This window comes from Larimichthys crocea, chromosome VII, assembly GCF_000972845.2.
Source record: "Larimichthys crocea isolate SSNF chromosome VII, L_crocea_2.0, whole genome shotgun sequence".
Taxonomy (NCBI): domain Eukaryota; kingdom Metazoa; phylum Chordata; class Actinopteri; family Sciaenidae; genus Larimichthys; species Larimichthys crocea.
The window spans coordinates 19540970-19562071 of NC_040017.1; the positions used below are offsets into that span (position 1 = coordinate 19540970).

Here is a 21102-nt window from a genome sequence, read left to right on the forward strand (position 1 = left end):
GATCAGATTGTTCATCAGTTGAACCACCTCAGCTGGCTCCTTTCAGCACAAAGGAGCAGCAGCTCAACCCTAATTTCGCCCCCTTGTATCCACGATCTCATTCTTTCAGTCGCTACCCAGAGCTCATGACCATCGGTGAGGGTTGGAACGTAGATGGACTGGGTAAAATCGAGAGCTTCGTCTTCAGGCTCAGCTCCCTCTTCTTCCCCGCCGCGGTCCAACACAACGTCCACAGTACTGCAGATGCCGCGCCAAACCGACAATCCATCTCACGCTCCACGAGATGTTCGAACTCCCTCGCTCGCGGCAGTAACTCGCTCCCAACCCGGAGGGAGCGTTCCAACGTTTGTCACTGTATGTCAAGAAACAGAGAAACCTGCAAAGCAGAACAAACCTCTGGAGAACCATCTAACGACTAATCACAATAGAAACTGTTTGACATTTTTGAAAACAGGCTTCTGTCTCTTGCCAAGAGTTAAATGAGCACATTCCTCTCTCTTCTTGTCTGCAGACGGACATTGATTAGCATAGGTCGGCATAAAAACGGTAACTCACCTTGAAACCACAGCGAGACGGAGAATAATCTCCCGAAATGTCAAACTGTTCCGTTAACAGTTTCCTCTCTGACTCAGTGGCTGGTATCTTGAAACGTTAATAACGAGATGGTTCATCTCGAGAGGTTTATCCCTGACTTTTGAAGTGAGTGTTGACTCTGTGTGTGAGTCTCTGAATATTCTAACATTTTCTGTCACAGTTAGAAATAATGGAAACATTTTCTATTATTCAGGACTTCCCTTTATCTGATACAAAACACATTCCTACACGAAGTTAGTGTCATAGACTCTGATTTCCAATTACATTAGATTGTTATTTTCTTATATTTGATTATTAGTGTGGTAGAAAACAGAGTGTGCAACATTTCCAATCAATACGGTAATTTATAACATGAGATTATGCTCATATTCATGTATTTATGAGGCGGTATACTGTATTTAAAATGTTACTGTAAGCAATCTAAAGGCCTCCATGTTCAGTATCTACGTTTCCGTTAACAGATGTTTGTATCTTTTATTATATTGTTACCGATAAAGTTAGCTCTTAATTGATTGTTCATCTGCGGCTTGTTTTGATGCATCATTACCTCTCAGACAGAGAGACAGAAAAATAAACAAGGTGGCGAAAAGGTGGAGAAAAACAGAGAGAGTGGGATAGTGAGGATTGATGGAGGGCGGTGGAGGCAGAAAGAGAAAGGGAGATTGAGAGACAGAGAGAGAGAGATGGAAAAATAAAGGTATAGTGGAGGCAGTGAAGGCACGGCTGCACAGGTCTGCGGTTTGTTAAATAGCTTTTTGATGGAATTGGTAAAGCAGTGAAGCCTGTGACACTGTTAGCTGGCACACCACAGGGAGGAAGAGAGAGAGAGAGAAAGAAAGAAAGAAAGAAAGAAAGAAAGAAAGAAAGAAAGAACAATGGATGCATGTTGAAGGTGTAAAAGGAGAAAAAGGAGGAATCAGAAGGAGAAAAACATTTAAATGTTGATTCTCTTATTTTACTGTGGAGTCATTCTGCCCTCCAGAGGTGACGAGTGTTATAACAGCTCTGCAGTGTGTGTGTGTGTGTGTGTGTGTGTGTATGTGTATTTTCCATGTGAATGATTGTTTGTTTACATGTGTGCACATTGTGTATTTTCATGGTACAGCCACGTCTGTTGTCACGGGGAACGTGAGACCGAACGGTGCTAACCAGCCTACACAGTGACGGAGAGTGAAGCATCGCGGAGACGTGACTGAATCACAGAGGACGCACAGGTAACTCTGGACGACTTTCAACTTGTGAGAGCAGACAGCTGAAGACAGACAGACAGGTAAAGACAGACAGACAGACAGACAGCTGAAGACAGACAGACAGCTGAAGACAGACAGACAGACAGACAGCTGAAGACAGACAGACAGACAGACAGACAGACAGACAGCTGAAGACAGACAGACAGCAGACAGCTGAAAAAGACACACAGAACAGACAGACAGACAGGGAGACAGACAGACAGCTGGACAGACAGACAGAAGACAGACAGGTAAGACAGACAGACAACAGACAGACAGACAGACAGGTAAAGACAGACAGACAGACTGAAGACAGATGACAGACAGACAGACAGACAGACAGGAAGAAGACCAGACAGCTGAAGACAGACAGCGACAGACACAGACAGACAGACAGACAGACATAAAGACGACAAGCTGTAGACAGACAGCTGAAGACAGACAGACAGGTAAAGACAGACAGACAGCTGAAGACAGACAGACAGGTAAAGACAGACAGCTGAAGACAGACAGAAAGCTGAGGACAGACAGCTGAAGACAGAAACTGTAGACAGACAGGTGAAGACAGACAGCTGAAACAGACAGTTGAAGACAGAGCAGACAGACAGACAGACGCTGAAGACAGACAGACAGTGAGGACAGATAGCTGAAGACAGACAGACAGGTGAGGACAGACAGCTGAAGACAGACAGACAGACAGACAGACAGCTGAAGACAAGACAGCTGAGACAGACAGCTGAAGACAGACAGACAGACAGACAGACAGACAGACAGACAAGACAGACAGCTGAAGCGCAGACAGACAGCTGTAGACAGACAGTTGAAGACAGGTGTAGACAGACAGGTGAAGAAAGACAGACAGACAGACAGACAGGTGAAGACAGACAGGAAAGTAGGCGGAGTCCAAACCGGGTCGCTGCAGGAAGGACTTTCGAACGTGGGGAGCTCACGGTACCAGCTGAGCCATATTTATATATTTATTTATGATTTATTATTTATTATTCATGTTTGTCTGGTGGCTTTAAACAGAAAAGTCAGTGATGTGATGAAGACCAACTTAACCGAGACCAAGTCAACGCGGCTGTTCTACTTTTCACGGACAGGAAGTCAGACACAGAAACAGTATAGAGAATCCGGTGGATTTTCAAAATAAAATACCCCGCGCAAACTGCCTGCTTCGTCCGAGGCCTTTACAGAGTGTTCTTGAGACCAATCTCGAGGACTACAAGATGTTTTATCTTTTACAAATATTAAAAAATTCATACATGCGTAAGCCTCGTACACTCTTTTCTGCTCCGAGGGGTAAACTTTGAATTCACCCTAAAATGCTGCTGACAAAATAACACATCGCAGCATCAAAGCGCTATAAAGAAAGTCTATTTTCTTCACCCGTTCCCCCAACTCCTGTGTTCCAGATCGATTTGTTTCTTTGAAGACGGATTGTGAGAAGAAAACAGAACGGCTCAATCCATCATTCTGTCTGCCTGAGGCCCTGTGCCATAAACAATACATTACTGGTGGTATCTGAAAGCGCCCGCAGGAGCCCGGCACACTTCAAAGCTATAACCACAAACAAACAGAATGGAACCACACAACTTATTTCAGATAATTCATACTGCTACGCTTCCTCTGCTTCACAGCACTTAGGATCACACCAAAGAAGCGTTTAGCACATGCATTTATCTGACGCTCTTCAACACGGATTCACCGCGCAGCTGAAAACAACAAGCCGCTGCGCCTCTGCTCCGTCACAGGAGAAACGAGGGAAGCCTGCAGTACAAAACCAGGACAGATGTAGGGTGGAGGATTACAGCTACTCTGACGTTGAGACGGGGAAACTAAGACTTACCGATGCTGCATGAGCAGAGATGTATAAAGTACTGGAGTAAAGGAGTGGAGTAGAAGTACAAGTGCTATTTCAAAAAACTGACTTGAGTAGAAGTTGAAGTGTTCGTTAAACACCATACTTAAGTAAAAGTACTAAAGTATTCAAAATGTTTTGTACTTAAGTATTGCAAGTAGAAGTATGTAAAAAATTGCTACTCAAGTACTGAAAGTAAAAGTACAAGTAAAAGTACAAGTACAAGTACTGTTGTTTATATTATTTCAAATATTTATTAAGGCACAACTTCTAATGTTACAGTGTTACAATGTTCATGGTAGAGTTCTGTGATTTCCCATGGTCTGTGAATGCGTCTGAATGAATGCGGGAGCAGGTGAGAGAGCGCACCTGGGTGAGTCAGGTGTATGACGTACGGCGCACGAGCGAGGTTGATGTGAGACCGGGACTGTTCTGTTGGTTTTTTGGCGTGGTTACGGCCGACAGTCACCGAGTCCTGGAACCAAACCGTTCAGCAATAAATGCAGTTTGTTCAATAACGCCTCGTCATTCATCACGTGTCCGGCTGGACGCTACAATAGTAACGAGTAACGATTCAGCACATGAAAAATGTATCGGAGTAAAAGTATCAAATTCATCAAAAATATGTAGTGCAGTAAAAGTGGAAGTTGGGGAAAAAAATAATACTCCAAAAAAGTACAGATACTGCATTTTAGTACTTAAGTAGTTCCACTTCGTTACTATACATCTCTGTGCATGAGGATGTTCAATCGGGAACAATAGCATCATTTTCAAAGTTACATTTATGTATGGGTGCAGCAAGTCTGAGGCTGAAAGGTGGGATGCTCCCTTTGGGTTGGGAGTGAGTTGCTGCCCTGAGTGAAGGAGTTCAAGTGTCTCGGGGTCTTCTTCAAGATGACAGGAAAGAGGGAGCTGAGCCGGAAGGCAAAGATCTCAATCTTCCATCTACGTTCCAACTCTCTCACCTATGAGCTTTGGGTAGTGACTACACGGATACAAGCTTCCTCTGAGCTCAGCCTTAGACATATTTAGAAGCTGCTCCTTCACATTGAAAGGAGGCAGCTGAAGTGGTTCAGGCATTTGATTAGGATTCCTCCTGGGTACCTTTCTTTAGAGGTGTTGAAGGTTTGTCCAACTGGGAGGAGACCCTGAGGCAGACCCAGAACTTGCTGGAGGGACAACAAAGCCCATCTGGCCTGGGAACGCCTCGGGATCCTCCAGGAGGAGCAGGGATGGGTTTCCTGCCACCACAAAACCCAAACGTACATTATCCTGCAGCTCTAGCACACATCTATACATATATATATATATTTATAAATATGTTACCTTGTAAAGCTGGTGTTCAGCTGCGGATTAATACACGATTGCTTCTCTGATGATTTTTTGGGGCATCAGGACGAGGCTGACAGCACCGTAGTATTTTTTGTAAATAGAACATTTTACTGTGGTTGAATGATTTAATCAGATAAAAACCTGCGACGGAAAAGAAGACACTGACAGAGCATGAGGACAGTTTTGTTGTTTATATGTTGTTAACAGAACATGGCAGTCATCCATTCGTTCATCCTATAAGACAAAAACACGTGCAATACCCAAAGAAGAGCAAATAACACTGCACATCTTAACTGATCTCAGATTAAGACTGATCTAGAGTTAAAGTTGTCACATCTATTGTGCAGTTTCATGGGAGACAGTTATTTAATCTGAAGACAGATGTACACCTGAGGAGAACAGCGACGATCCTTTAGTACAAAACAGGTTTGAGTATTTGTTTAAAAAAAGAAAACGCAGCTGAAGGCAGAAATCTTTCTCAAATGTTTTCTGTGCAAGAGAAAGATTTGGAATCGATTTCTCTGTTAGCTTTTTTTTCTTCCCAAGAGTTCGTCTTCCACATCGTTCCATGTTTCTTTGGTTTGAATTATTTCAATCTCGTCGGCTTCGCTCTCAGGAACAATGAACAAAGACAAAGATTTAGCCTCGTTGTCTCCTTACAGCAGCTAATGGCTGGAGAAATGACCCACGCTGTCACCTTCCCCTAATGAAAACAAAGGTGGTAAAGGTGGTCGGCCCACAGGTTCATTAACCAGTACCAATCCTGCTCTATTAGATGTAATGGTAAAGGCCCCTGAGGGTGGTAAATGGTAAAAGGCACACTTAAACACTGATCCCTTGAGGACTCCCTGGCCTTGTTCGCTGGCACAGATCGAGGGTTGTTGGCTCCGGGTGTTTTTAATTGGGGGTTAGTTGCATCAGTTACAGAGTGTGTCAATGCTGGCGCTTGCCATTCCCCCGGATATACAAACAAAAAAGATGTCTGCTGTTCTGTCACCAAGACAAAGTAAAGAAAATACCCTGCATGCTTTCAAGGCCTTGAGAAATCTGCTATTTGTTCCAAAAACACCCACGATGTGTTTACCTTCAGCTAACAGGCGGCTCGGCTTCCGGAGGCAGAAATAGTTTGCAGCCGCTGTTTGTTTTAACAAAGGCTTTCATCGCAGACCGTCGAGAAGGAGACAAGAGAGGGCCTCTAGAAATCACAGCAGACACACACAGACACACACACACACACACACACACTTTATTCAGTCACTCGAGTAAACACACAAATGGCTCCACAGAAAGACAAGAACATCTCCAGGAAACGCCCGTCATCTCTCTCACACACACACACACTGAGACTTTTAACTGCATGTATCACTTCACAGCTGTTCTAACATTAATGTCACGCTAACACGACGTGATGACGATGAACATATCTCTACAAGTAGCTTAAAAAACACTTTCCTGCATGTTAGAAATCAGCCACTGTCAGTAATCAATACACGACCTTTAATCAAACCAATAACTAACAGTTAGACAACCTTAATCATACTTTCTATTTACCTAATGTTTCTGTAGCACTGATAGGACGTTCAAAAGTAAACATATTAGCAGTATTAGAAGTAAACTACAACTCCCTTATGACATATGACATTACAAATATGACATTTGAACATTACGCCCTGATGATTTCTCACCAAAATAAGAGCTGGTTGTTGGATGTGTGTGTGATTAAAGGAACAATATGTATGTACATTTACTGTATTAAATCCTAAAACGATCATCAGAGATCAAAGAAACTAAAATACGAGCTTCTCGACTGTCAGTATGTTTCTTCTTTTGAAATTTGTAATTTGAAGTCAGACTCAGGCGTGGAAGCTGGTTCTTGAAATAAAAACCATGTCGTGGAGGTTCAGTGTCTTCAACCTGGAAACCTGCATGAGCTTGAATTTGGTCTGCAGTACCAATTTGTAACCACTAGATGTCACTGTTACAAAGACACATATTCTTTGATTTGATGCCTATAACCGAACCACAGCCGTGCTGATATTCAGTATAACGGCACTCCCTCTCCTGGTTTATCACTTTAAGTGCAACAAATCCTATATTTTATGGGATTTTGTTACTATTTTAAGAGAGGACACTAGAAACCTGCAGTGGCCACATGAATTACATCTCTTGTCTGCATGAGACTTTAAGGCAATTTCTAGATGCCTTTTAGCCTCATGGGAAACACATTTCTGCTGTTTACCTGGTGATCAATACAACAAAAGAAAAGGTCATTATATATTATAGTATTATAAACCTCTATGCTGAGTTTTGGCTTCTGATAATCCTTCAAACACAACGATCTATTAACTATTAGTGTATCAACTGTCTGTTAATACTCAAACAAGACCAACACAGCTCTTGCATTGTTTTACGACAGCCCTTGCTTTAGACAAAGTAGACCTCTGTTCGCTGCTAGTTTTATACCAAAAAGTAGCAGTGATTTCTTTTAAACATGCCCAAAATCATTTTAACCATGACTATGAAAGTTCTCTAACCTAAACCTAACCTTTTTACCTCAAACAACCTGTTTCTAAGCCTAAATATAACATAATACGATGCCTGTAGTGTGGTAATAAGACGTTAGAGAGAAACACGCCTCTGTGTTGCTCTTCTTATCGCCTTGAAGATACAGCGTAGGTGTTGCGGGTACGTCTCCGCGTCTGGAAACATGAATGTTATTTCTAAAAGGCAACAGAACGTCAGGTCATGTCAATGCAGCAGCACGGCTGTAAGTGCTTATTGATATGTTTGTTTCACATGTGGCACACCTCGCTGTGCAACAATTAAAGCTACAGAGATTAAAAAACAGTGCAGCAATGGACTGTTCAATGATGCACCGACTTGAGACGTAACAAATGTGCTGTGGAGATACTTTGGGCTTGATCTGGAGTGATGAATGCTGTCAGGATGTGATAGAACGGGTCATTTGGTAAAGGCTGAGAGGTCTGACTGATGGACTGTACCGCACGTTGGACTGGATGAACAGACAATCATCTTTTTCTCCTCTTCATTTCACTCCTCTTTCCGGCTCACAGCTTCATCTTGATGCCACAGGCGTTTTCTTTTCTCGAACAAACTGTCATTGTGGTTTTGGAGCTCACACCAACGATTAAAAGTCAGTCCCAGGTTTACACTTTGCACAGCAGCTTCTTACGCGATTACTCTCCTTTTCTTTCCGGATCTCCGGCGTATCGGTATGACTGCGTGCGACATTTCTCTGAATCCAATAGAAGCGCAGCTTTCATTCACGGCCTACTAAAGTCGAATATGAGCATCATTAGCCCACAGGATGGACCGCAGGTTCATGAAGCCCGGGGATGACACTGAAGATGTCGAGAAGGGTCTCAAAAATAAACGGCACTGGGCGTGGATGAAGGAGGTTGAAAGTGATGCAAGCCCTTTGGGAGCTGGTGCCAAACTATCAGCCCTGTCACTATGTCCATAGAAGCTACATGGCCCATTTGCCCAGCTCCGGTTCTGCCATGACACTGGTTCTGCTCCCCATCACCAGGAGTAGCCAATTCTGATTTGAGGAGGTCCGGATAGAGAAAAAAAATGCATCATGCAGCATGTCATGTTTAAAGTGTGTTATAATTTAGTTACCATGATAAGAGCTGTTCGAATCCTCTAACTCTTAAGGAAAGGAGCTTCACTGCTTCCTTTATTATCTACACGGGATAATATGATACACGGACCAGCCTTTAGGAAAGGAAAGGAGGTGACGACGTCCTACTCCCAGTTCCTTGCAGCAGTAACAGAAAAGTCAACGCACAACCTGTTCACAACCTGACTGTGCCGTTCCACTCTTGTTTGCAATGCTGCGGTTTCGGCAAAGAGGAAACAGCCAGTTTGTTCAGATGTTGCGCCGTCACGTGAGTCACGTGACGTGACTTAGACGCGCAAAGCAAACAAACAAGCAAGCTGCTGGCTCAAGTTCATCAGCACACGCAGTGCAGAGAGGAAGAAGAGCATCGAAAACGAGACAACAGCAAAATGTGGGATTTGTAAAAACAAATTTTATTCGTTTACTGGTTTGCGAGCAGAAAAAATTGATAATAAAGCATTTTCTATTTAATTCTAAACTTTGTCCTAATTCTGTCCTGGGTTTTAACTATTTAATAATAAAAAAAAAGGAAACAAAACAAAAAACACTTGAGGTCATGAAAATTAATTGAGATTTAGCAATTCAATGACACATCCATCGTATTTATTAAAAAGCATCAGTATCATCGATACTGGCCCGTATTTACTTGGTATCGGATCGATACCAAAATATGCAGTATCACACACCCCTAGTGGACAGGAGGGTGAACGACCATACCAGCTAACAAACGCTTCATCTGCTTCTGTGACAGCTGGACAATATTCATTATTATTTAAACTCTGACGCTGATGATGACGTCACATTTTTCATTTCCTGCATGAAACAACACGGTCAGAGTGCGGGGAGTATCTAGGAAGTATCTCAGATGAGCGTTTTGTAGTCCATCTTGTGGACTTTGTAGTTCTACCACAGATCACGTCAATAATCTTTTCTTGTCCTTGTGACGTTTTCAATTAGAGGTCTAGGAAAAGTGGTTAGGAAAGGACTTACGAACTCATTGGTCTAGGAAAAGTGGTTAGGAAAGGACTTACGAACTCATTTTTCTGACTGTTTTTAAGCTTTCCAGCTAAAACAATAAACAAACTTCCACGTCTTCCCTCGCTCCCTTCACGAACTCAGTGGAGAGAAGCTCAATTAGAAGCTTCAATCAAGCTCATTACCAGGACGGACTAACACGTTTACATTCCCCCTCCTCAGAATCTATACAGTGTAGCGCTAATTGAACATTTCACTGCAGCTCTGTAATTGTAATGTAGGCTTTGTAAAGTGACACGTGTTGGGAGCTAATTGTCGCCTCGTGGGAAATGTAAAAAAAAAAACTGTAATTGAACGAGTTTAGCGGGCGCTCATTTCGCATATCGAGTTAAAACCAATCTATCCTCACCGCTTGAAACTGATGAAACACACACACACACACACACACACACATTTCATAATAGTCCATTAGTGTGCAGTAAAAACACAAATTAGTTGAGATGAAGAAACAGACCCACTGAGCTAATATGCAGTCATAAAACACACACACACGCTCTCGAACAGCACATGAGGTCTGTTTATAGGTGTGTGTGTGTGTGTGTGTGGTTGTGTGTGTGTGGCCTTTCACGTCGCTGAGAGACGGGAGCTGCAGAGAGGAGCGAGGTCGCGCAGGTCATTCATTGAAAAAGGAGGAGGTGATTATGCGTCTCTGCTTTAAACACTGAGAGCATAACGAAGTGTCAGAAGTGCGTTTGGAGTTTGGATGAAGAGAAACTAAACTCAGTTTGTGCGATCCCTCACATCCCCGTCAGTGTTGAAGCCCAGACGAGAGCTGCTGCTCTCTGCACAGGAGGAGGCAGGTTTCACGTTCTGTGTTTCAAAGTCACTGCTGGTGTCTCCTTCGTGCATGTGTTGCTCTCAGATAACGCCTGCATCTGTAATTGTAGTCTGGTGGCCTGCAGAGAAGGCAGAAATGTCAGCAGGCCTCGATGGCACATGGCCAGATGAGCTTTATCCGGATTGTGCGTGTGTGGGTTGTTTTTTTTTTTACTTTTTGTGCGTTTATTTTGTTGGTTATTTCACATTTAATGGTGTGTGTGTTTATAAGAGACTCAGACAGCTGTCTAACTTGGGATACATTCATTATTTTCATGTTATTGTTCTACTCAGCAACAAAAAGTTAAAGTCTTGGCGGGGTACGTCACACAGCAGCAAGTATTTGGCTGATTTTGGTGAAACCGGATCATTTTTTATGGAGGAAATATATTCTGGTGTCCTCCTCCTCGGCTGCTGTGAAGTAAACTGCAGCTTACTTGAATTTGGTTTGTCAAATTGGGAACACATGACAGCAAAGTCAGCTCCTGAGCTCCATAAAGCTCCGTTTTTTTTATGTATTTCTGCTGCTGGGAACACAAAAATTGTTTAAAGATGCTAAACCGATGCTCTGCCATCATTTGAATATGTCGGTAAATAGCCTGCGAGCTACAGATGTGAATACGGAACAATAAATACGACTCACAGACTGTGATTTGTGAACAACTTCCACGCAGAGAGAGAAAAAGATGTTGCAAACAATGAAGAAACAGGTTTGACAGGCTCCATTTCTCTTTGCAGCAAACAGGTGACAGTCGCCAGCCTGCACCTATCGACCTGTGCTGGTCTCCCAGAGCCACCATTGATCGCTGTGCAATGCAATACCAACCATCCTGCACCCGTCGCCTGGTTATTGTACTCCACCTCTTCCAACTTCTTCGCTGAACGCTGATCCACTGCTGAGACATGCAGACCAAGAAACAGTGCAGGACTGAAGCCGAGCGTCCAGACTCGAGGACTGCTGCTCAGTTTGACTTCATACAAAGCTGCCGCCCTCCTGACACACACATAAATAAAGATGTCTCTCTCTCTCTGTCACCCAGACTCATTTTAAACGAATCGACAGTCTTGTCATGTCACAACCGAGCCGCGGTGACTCAGCACCTTTTTACCTCTGAGGTGGAGAACGCTGAGATTGAAAAACGAGCTCCTATTGTTTGCTAAATCGCCTTGGATTCACATCGATTTTATATTTTTTCTACGAGACGCTCACTGTTGATTGATCAAGTCGAGATTAAAACGCCTCGCAGAGAAACACAGCTCCTCCTCTACACCTACACCTACACCTCCACCTCCCAGAGGCTCCTCAGTTCCTCCGTCTCCCTCCGCAAAACACCAGCTATCATCGCAGAGATCAAATCACTAAGACAACTGAGTGTGACGAGATGGGGCGGCACACACACACACACACACACACACACACACACACACACACACAGCTGAAGTCATTTCATTTCTCAGTGTTACCAAGATAATGATAGGGGACAATAAGGAGACATATCTCTCGCTCTGTCTTTATTTCTTTGTCTGCTTCCCTCACAAGAGCTTGTTTTTGACCTTACCAACACACTGTGTGTGTGTGTGTGTGTGTGTGTGTGTGTGTGTGTGTGTGTGTGTGTGTGTGTGTGTGTGTGTCCATGCCTCTCAGCCCTCTGCTATTACCTCTAACTACTCCAGGCCACAGTAGTTCAGGTATTGATTTTCCTCCTTGTTCGTTCTGTCTTTCTGTCCCATCCAAACCAAACCACTCCCTTGAGAGGGGTGTGTTCTCCTACATTTATCCGTGTGTGTGTGTGTGTGTGTGTGTGTGTGTGTGTGTGTAATCATGTTTTAGAATGAGACTTTTAGATCCACAGGTGCAATTTTCACAGCCACTGTCGGTTCTCCCGTACGCTTGGAAAGGGAGGGCGATTCATTTGCCTCCAGATGCTGCTAAATCCGACACACTGGTCCTTTTAATGTGTGTGTCTGTGCAGTCAGTGTGAACAGCTGAAGGTGTGTTATGTGTTTCTGAAGAGCAGAGAGGAAGAGGAGGAGAGGAAGAGGGGGGGTGTATCTGTAATGATAGAACATGTCCAGAAGATGGCAGCAGGTTTCTTTCCCAAAGCCGTCACCATCCTGAACGCACACGTGCACCAGCCCCCCAACATGTAAAATCTCTTGTGCAGAAACTTCCTGTGCAATAATCTTACCTGTGTGTCACGAGCAGTAACCTCATGTGCAATAATTGTGTAACTGCTTTTTCCATTTGCCATGCAAATACCAGCAAGATGCAGCATTCACTTCTTATGAATACCCTCTGTTTTCTTTGTGTAGCATCTATATTTTATTTTTGCATTTGTATTTATATTGTGGTTTTATCTTTGTCTATACTATTATCTTTATTAGGAGCAGCACCTCGTTGAAGCTTACAGTATGTCTGTTGTACAATGACAATAAAAGCTTTTTATTCTTTTCTATTCTATTCTATTTATAATATAATGGTGTTATTCCCTGCAGTACCTGTGGGATCCTGCGGGGGGCAGTGAGAGGCGTGATAACTTGCTCTGCTACACAAAAAGCAGCAGCAGAAGAAGAAGAAGCTTCCGTGGAGGGAACTTTGACAGTAAACATCCGAAGTTAGCATCATGTAGCTTCTTATGTCGTTATTTATTTGTATATTGTCGTTATTCAAAAGGGAAATCTAAAGGTTTGTGTCCTCTACTGTCTCTATTATAAAGTTTCAACTTTAATATTTAATGTAAAACAGACGTAAGTTCGCTAACGACGACAGACAACGTCAAAATAAACTCAAGAAACGTTAAAACGAAACGTGTTTCGGTTCAACGAGCGACCGTGTTAACTGGTGCCCGTCAGCCGAATGCAGCAGCCGTGGTTACCGTGGTTACGGCGATCGTTTTGGCAGGTGTAACGGTGATGATTGGTACCAAAGAAGTACGAACTAACGGTTGAAAAACGTCGGGAATGCGCTGATGTAAAGCAAAATGTAAAAGTTTTAAGTGGTTCGTGTTTGTACAGTTTAATATAAAAGTGTTTAATTCAGCCTGAAAGGGGTAATTCTGGTGTTTCGGTTTAACCAGTGACCGTGTTACCTACCAGCAGCCGTGGTTACCGTGGTTACGGCGACTGTTGAGGTGGAGGGAGAGTACGCCGGTGTAACGGTAATGATTGGTACCAAAGAAGTACGAACTAACGGTTGAAAAACGTCGGGAATGTGCTGCTGTAAAGCAAAATTTAAAAAGTTTCAAGTGGTTCGTGTTTGTACAGTTTAATTTAAAAGTGTTTAATTCAGCCTGAAAGGGGTAATTCTGGTGTTTCGGTTTAACCAGTGACCGTGTTAACTTGAGTCCCTCAGCCGAATGCAGCAGCCGTGGTTACCGTGGTTACGGCGACCGTTGGAAAAAAAGAGTACGCAGGTGTAACGGTGATGATTGGTACCAAAGAAGTACGAACTAACGGTTGGATTGTGGCGTTAAAACGTCGAGAATGTGCTGATGCAAAGCAAATTTTAAAAAGATTTAAGTGGTTCGTGTTTGTACAGTTTAATTTAAAGTGTTTAATTTAAAGTCTGAAAGAGGTAATTCTGGTGTTTTGGTTTAACCAGCGACCGTGTTAACTGGAGTCCGTCAGCCGAATGCAGCGTCAGTGGTTACCGTAGTTACGACAGTTGTCGAAAGAGCAGTAGCTGTCAAACAAGACGAATCAAGTGTTAAGGTTAAAGCTAAGTATCTTCCCGTAACTACGACAACCACAGGCTAAAGGTCATCAGTTAACATGGTCCCTTCGTGCACCGAAACACCAGCCACGATGGTTGGTGTCTAAAACAACAACTTTGCTCTGAACTGTGTTGTCGCTCCCACTTCATTTCAGGAGAGCAATGAGCGGAGAGGAAACCAGGAGAGGAGCGTGGAGGGGTGGGAGTAGAGGAGGAGGAGGAGGTGGTGGTGGATGGAGAGGAGGAGGAGGTGGTGGAGGAGGATGGAACACCAGCCACGATGGTTGGTGTCTAAAACAACAACTTTGCTCTGAACTGTGTTGTCGCTCCCACTTCATTTCAGGAGAGCAATGAGCGGAGAGGAAACCAGGAGAGGAGCGTGGAGGGGTGGGAGTAGAGGAGGAGGAGGAGGTGGTGGTGGATGGAGAGGAGGAGGAGGAGGTGGTGGAGGAAGAGGAGGTGGTGGAGGAGGATGGAGAGGGGGGAGAGGAGGAGGAGGTGGTGGTGGAGGAGGATGGAGAGGAGGAGGAGGAGGAAGAGGTTCAGGGGCAGCAGCAGCAGGAGGAGGAGGAGGTGGTGGTGGATGGAGAGGAGGAGGAGCAGGTGGTGGAGGAAGAGGAGGTGGTGGAGGAGGATGGAGAGGGGGGAGAGGAGGAGGAGGTGGTGGTGGTGGTGGATGGAGAGGAGGAGGAGGAGGAAGAGGTTCAGGGGCAGGAGGAGGAGGAGGGAGGTGGAGAGGTGGAGGAGGAGCAGCACCCTATCAGAGAGGTGAGTTTCATTCACTTTGAATAAATAATTTCTTTTGGTTTTATCCGTTGAAAATGAAAATCTACAACATCTGTGTGTGTGTGTGTGTGTGTGCGTGTGTGTGCGTGCGTGTGTGTGTGCGTGCGTGTGTGTGCGTGCGTGCCTGCGTGTGTGTGTGTGTGTGTGCCTGCGTGCGTGTGTTTGTGTGCCTGCGTGCGTGTGTGTGTGTGTGTGTGTCAGTCCTCTGTCAGACTACTCTAGATCTGTCTCTGTGTCCGTACAAAGGATGGGCTCTCTACTTCTCTGACAGTAAGTTTGTGACTTTATGATGATGCACACAGTGTAGACTAGGGTTCCATAGGGGTGGAAAGTTTCTGGTAAATTTCCTTGGTGGAGTTAAGCTGGGGAATTCCAAAACTCCATGGGAATTATTGAAATTTATGTGAATTAACTGCATAAAATCAGGTTGTTTTAGTCAAAAATATATTTTGGCTCAGTTCCCTGTTAAAGCACCGACCTTCAACTGTGTAAATTCCCGGTTTCTTGCTGTTTATTCCCATTAATTCCTGTTAATTCCCATGCAAAGCTACCTTGAAAATTCCCAGAGAATTTAGCAACACTAGTGTAGAGACAGATTACATATAGTTGTCATGACGATGTACCCATCTTATTAGGCTTCCTAGAGAACTCGCCGAGCGTGTCGAAGATCAAAGTGTTTGAGAAATATTTCACCTCCAAGATTCACCTCTACGACAAGGTCAGTCTGTGAGTCTGCTGAATGTTTCCTGCACCAGTCAAGAGGTCAGTTCTTGTGTGTTTATGTGTGTGTGTGTGTGTGTGTGTGTGTGCGTGTGTGTGTGTGCAGGACGAGATCGAGCGTCAGGGCAGTGTTCTGGTGGATTACGTCGACTTGACTGGAAACCAAACGGTGCGCAGAGCGCTCCCTGATCTGACCACCGAGCTGAAGGAACAGCCAGAGGTGATACTCAACTGTCTGGGAATGGCTATCCACCAGGTACACACACACACACACACACACACACACACACAAGACATTTATTATGCCTTTAATTCTGTGAAGCAATCATAAAAAAAAAAACTGACTCAGAAAGACTTTCCACCAATCAGAGAGATTAAATAACTGTGTGTGTGTGTGTGTGTGTGTGTGTTTCAGGTGCTGACTATGGATTTAGAGAAACAGGCTGCTGAGCTGCAGGAAGACGGGCTTCCCGTCGCCACACCGATCACCAACATCCCTCACATCAGCGCGAGGTGAAGCGCACAGTGAAGCAATTTGACACGTTTTGCTGGTCGTCAATGAACCGGACTTCACCTCTGTGTGTGTGTGTGTGTGTGTGTGTGTGTGTGTGTGTGAATGCTCCACAGGCTGTATAACTACGAGCCGCTCACTCCGTTGCGGACGCTGCGTGCCAGTGTGTTTGGACGACTGGTGTGTGTGAGGGGAACCGTGGTCAGAGTGAGCAACATCAGACCTCTGTGCACCAGGATGGCCTTCAGGTGCCTGGTGTGCTCGCAGACGCAGTCTCTGCCGCTGCAGCACGGGAAATATGCCACACCTACCAAGGTAATATACTGTATACACACACACGCAACTATCTTTGACTAGTTACTAAGATTTACAGAAACCTATCTTAACTAAACGTCTTCTAACACTCAGTGTATTCAGTCGGACTGTCGCAGTCACACCTTCACTCCGAGCCGGAGTTCTCCTCTTACTCTCACTGTAGACTGGCAGATTATCAAGTAAGTATATCGTGTGTGTGTGTGTGTGTGTTAACAGTTAGCAGTGGGAAAACTTGGCGAGAAGTGTCCGATCAAAGTCCTTGTTGCAGTTGTTAGTTGTGTGACTCGTGCAGCGCTCTGCTGAAGATTTGATCATAAGTCGGGCTGTACCGAAAGCTTCTGTCGAGGTTCTCAAATGATGCCTTGATTGTCTTTTGTCATATAAAGTAAATGTAAAAAGTAATACATGGTATTCCTTTCATTAAAAAAAAGGGAGACGCAGACGGAAAGTGAAAATAAAAGTAATTTATTGTTTAACAAATCAAACAACGGAAAAACCTAAACTGTGCTGAGGATACAATGACGTGTTTGTTAGTAACATATGTATGTATGTTTGCAGAGCTTCAAACTATTAATCTTTTTAGATTATTCACGTTAATCTTAACTAAGAGGAGGCAGCATGGAAATTTAGTCCACCTACTTGAAGTCGATTGAAAGATCAGCTGTTCAGACGCTGCACATTTCCAGTCCCGAGTCTCCATTCACAAACTTGATTTGTTGTTGCGTTGCTGCAGGGTGCAGGAGTTGATGGGCGGCGAGCAGAGGGAGACTGGACGAATCCCACGGACCGTGGAGTGTCACCTGACCTCTGACCTCTGCGACAGCTGCGTCCCCGGAGACTCGGTCACTGTGACGGGGATAGTTAGAGTTACCAATGACGGTACAAACACACACAGTCTAACCTGGGAGGACTGGTCTAATGATATCTGTATAAACTCGTATTTATGTCTTCACACACAGGAGCAGCAAATTACCGGGGGAATAAGGATCAGTGTATGTTCCTCCTCTACCTCGAGGCCACGTCAGTCAGTAACACTAAAGGTACTGAAGCATGTGACGTGAATTCAGTGGAGCCGATGTACATTTTATAACGTGTTTCTTCTTCTTCACGTGTAGGTCAGCAGTCCAAGTCAGGTCAGGGGTCACGAGGGGCACTTGAAGATCGCTCTGGAGGGGAAGAGTTCAGCCTGAAGGAGCTGTACGCCATCCAGGAGATCCAGTCACAGCCCAACCTGCTCAGACTGATAGTACAGTGAGTTAGAACAGCTCTCGCCTGCTGTGTGAACACGTTAACTCGCACCAACACTCTGATCTTCTCGCCTCTTTCAGCTCTTTGTGTCCTGTCATCTACGGCCACCTGGTGAGTTTAAACAAGATCAAGAGCACCAGCAGTGTTTCCCTCTCAAGTTACAAACATATCCGTCCACACATCCGTTCACACTCGCCTGGTAAACGGGGTCAAGGGTTGTTGAGATTGAGTCCAACATTCGTTGTTCTTGCGTGTCCCCAGCTGGTGAAAGCTGCTCTTGCCTTGGCGTTGTTTGGAGGCCGACAGAAACACACAGACAAGAACAGCGTCCCGGTTAGAGGAGACCCGCACATCCTGATGGTGGGAGACCCCGGACTGGGAAAGAGTCAGATGTTACAGGTAAGTCAGCGATGTCAGCTAAGGTCGTGATCGTGATGTTTTTCTCTTAACAGCTGTGGTACGATTCATTTCTAATACGTAAACATTCACGTGTGTGTAGGCGGTGTGTAATGTGGCTCCCAGAGGAATCTATGTATGTGGCAACAGCACAAGCACCACAGGTAAACTGCCTCTTCCTAATTATGTTACGTGCAGGTGGTGATGACAGTCATTTGGATCCGTTCCAACATGCTCGTGTTTCTGTAATCTGTTTAGGATTAACAGTGAGTTTATCCCGAGACTCGGGAACAGGGGATTACGCTCTCGAGGCCGGAGCCTTGGTGCTGGCCGACCAAGGTAAGACGGAGAGAGAGAGGAGTCATTGCTTTATGTAATGTGTGTATTGATTCACTGTGGTGGCTTTCCTCACATCCGTTAGAAGTCCAAATATCGTGTCCAACTATTTGACAGTTGATGGAAAATATTTGCTTTAATGTCTAAGAATTTAATAAACCTTCAAACAATTGAAGATGCATGTTTCCTACAGTGAGCAAGCATGCATGACTACACATGAATCACTTTTTCTCCTTGGTCTCGTCTCCTCAGGCCTGTGCTGCATCGATGAGTTTGATAAGTTGGGCAGCCAGCAGCAGGCTCTGCTCGAAGCCATGGAGCAGCAGTCTGTGAGTCTGGCTAAGGCTGGAATCGTTTCCTCTCTGCCTGCCAGAACTTCAGTCGTAGCCGCTGCCAACCCGATCGGGGGACATTACAACAGAGGCAAGACTGTGTCTGAAAACCTGAAGTAAGTCACCTCGAGGTGAATGGTGTTTTTTTTTATCGTACGTCTGTGTAAACACACGAGTGACTGACTTGTGTTTACAGAATGGGCTCAGCTCTCCTCTCTCGCTTCGACGTGGTCTTCCTCCTCCTGGACATCCCAGACGAGTCCCACGACCGCCACCTGTCAGAACACGTCATGGCAAACCGGGCTGGAAGAGGCAGAACCAGCAGCGCCGTGGTTACCAGGACTAACAATGACTTAGAGACCTCCATCCTGCTGGATCACTCCAACATGCCGCTGTCTGAACGCTTACAGGTGAAAACATGACGGACCGTGCTCCATTTAAAAGTCTGTCTGCAACCATTTTATTTATCTAATGTGTGTGTGAAGATCCCTGCAGGTGAACCCGTGGACCCGATTCCACCGTGTCTGTTAAGGAAGTACGTCAGCTACGCTCGTCAGTACGTCCATCCGACGATCTCTCCTGAGGCAGCGCAGACGATCCAGGACTTCTACCTGACGCTGAGGTCTCAGTCTCATTCAGCCGATTCCACGCCCATCACCACGCGACAGCTCGAGTCTTTAATCAGACTGACCGAGGTGAGCTCCTCTATGTTCTGTGTAAGAACCCATCAGTGACGTGTGACGGAGAAACACTCGAGTTTCAGGCTACGTCCAACTCCAGATGTGTGTTTTTTTTTTTTTTTGTGCAGGCAAGAGCCAGACTGGAGCTCAGAGAGACCGCCACCAAGAGTGATGCAGAGGACGTGGTGGACATCATGAAACACAGGTGATGCTACAGGAGTCTTCATGTGTACTGGAACATTTAAAGAGATTTAGGGGAAGGAAACGTGTTGCTCTCACCTGCAGCCAGCTACGTTTGTCTGTTCACTTCAATTTAGTCTTTCAAAAGATGATAGAAAGTCAGAAACTTGGTATTAGAACTGTCCTGAATGTACTTTATCTCTCCTCCTGTGTGTTTGGTGTGTAATCTGCAGCCTGGCTGACACATACTCGGACGGTCTGGGCAATCTGGACTTTGAGCGCTCTCAGCTCGGGTCAGGCATGAGTCAGCGCAGCGCCGCGAAGCGACTCGTCAACGCTCTGCACGCGCATTCTCAGAGGACCAATCAGACGCAGTTTGACCTGCAGACGCTTCGCTCTGTGGCCGACAGGATGAAGATCAAGGTGAACAAACAGAAGCACCTTCATCATCTCATGAACTTTAGCAGGAGTCAGTGAGACACTGCTGCTGTATGATTTACTCCTGCGTTGGTTCTTCCAGGTGATGGACTTTGAAGGTCTGGTGAGTTCTCTGAACGAACAAGGTTTCCTGCTGAAGAAAGGACCCAAGCTGTACAAGCTCCAGACTATCTGATCCCTCTCCTGCAGACCTCACTACAAGGTCAGTGTGTGGGATGATGCGAGAGACAAAAAAAAACTTGGATGGGGAACCCATTAACCAGACCACTTCCACCAAACCACCAACCAACCAGCACAGGAGTCTTTGAAGAGACTCTAAGAACAAATAACAAAGACGGGACGTAGCACAGAGAACATCTGTGCAACCGAACAGCAACCACAGCTTCCTGAATGAGCGCAAACTTCCTCCTAAAGGCTCAACTGACTCTGCACACACACACACACACACACACACACACACACACACACACCTCTGATGAAATTTCCATAGAAAAAAAACGTTGAAACCAAACAAGACGTGATTGTTTGACTTAAATCTTGCTCAAACATGGTGTGCACTTTATTAGTTAACATACAGTTAATAAATAAATTATTATATTTTCCTTTAATTTTCAGTATTTTCTTGTTTTTTTTTTCTCCAAAAACTGCTTAGAAAATGCTACAAATTTCAAAATAAAATACCACGATACATTTTTATTAACAGCAACGCTCTAAAATGTGTTTTTATTTACTATTTTCATATCACAAATATTTTAAAGATTTTTCTCTGATAGCTTTCTTTTCAAATTATTATAAGTATTCTTATATTTTCAAAATAAAATACCACAATACACCTTTATTAATACCTAAAAAAATAATTTATTCTCATTTTTCAGAATAAAAGCCTTTAAAAAAAATGTTGAACATGTTGTTTATCACAAATATTTTAAAGACTTCTC

The 21102-nt window shown here is 44.5% G+C and overlaps 1 protein-coding gene across 1 annotated transcript; it reads left to right on the forward strand.

The window, feature by feature from the left end:
• The first annotated feature begins 14572 nt into the window (after positions 1 to 14572).
• mcm8 (minichromosome maintenance 8 homologous recombination repair factor) lies at positions 14573 to 20772 on the forward strand. The gene is made up of 21 exons (XM_027280345.1): positions 14573 to 14609; positions 14934 to 14990; positions 15210 to 15278; positions 15644 to 15726; positions 15835 to 15984; positions 16144 to 16241; positions 16356 to 16554; positions 16648 to 16733; positions 17288 to 17433; positions 17514 to 17594; positions 17670 to 17805; positions 17883 to 17913; positions 18064 to 18201; positions 18302 to 18362; positions 18457 to 18537; positions 18787 to 18982; positions 19063 to 19276; positions 19352 to 19561; positions 19675 to 19751; positions 19960 to 20149; positions 20247 to 20772. The coding sequence occupies exons 1-21, from the start codon at positions 14573 to 14575 to the stop codon at positions 20337 to 20339; spliced, it is 2433 nt and encodes an 810-aa protein (XP_027136146.1). The 3' UTR covers positions 20340 to 20772.
• Positions 20773 to 21102: the final 330 nt, after the last annotated feature.

What these genes read in the sequence shown, in the direction of transcription:
- mcm8 (XM_027280345.1), top strand. Translation starts at nt 14,573, where the DNA reads ATGAGCGGAGAGGAAACCAGGAGAGGAGCGTGGAGGG. An exon ending in AATATGCCACACCTACCAAG is followed by an intron (nt 16,555 to 16,647) that starts GTAATATACTGT and finishes TCTAACACTCAG; the next exon opens with TGTATTCAGTCGGACTGTCG. An exon ending in CTTTAATCAGACTGACCGAG is followed by an intron (nt 19,562 to 19,674) that starts GTGAGCTCCTCT and finishes TTTTTTGTGCAG; the next exon opens with GCAAGAGCCAGACTGGAGCT.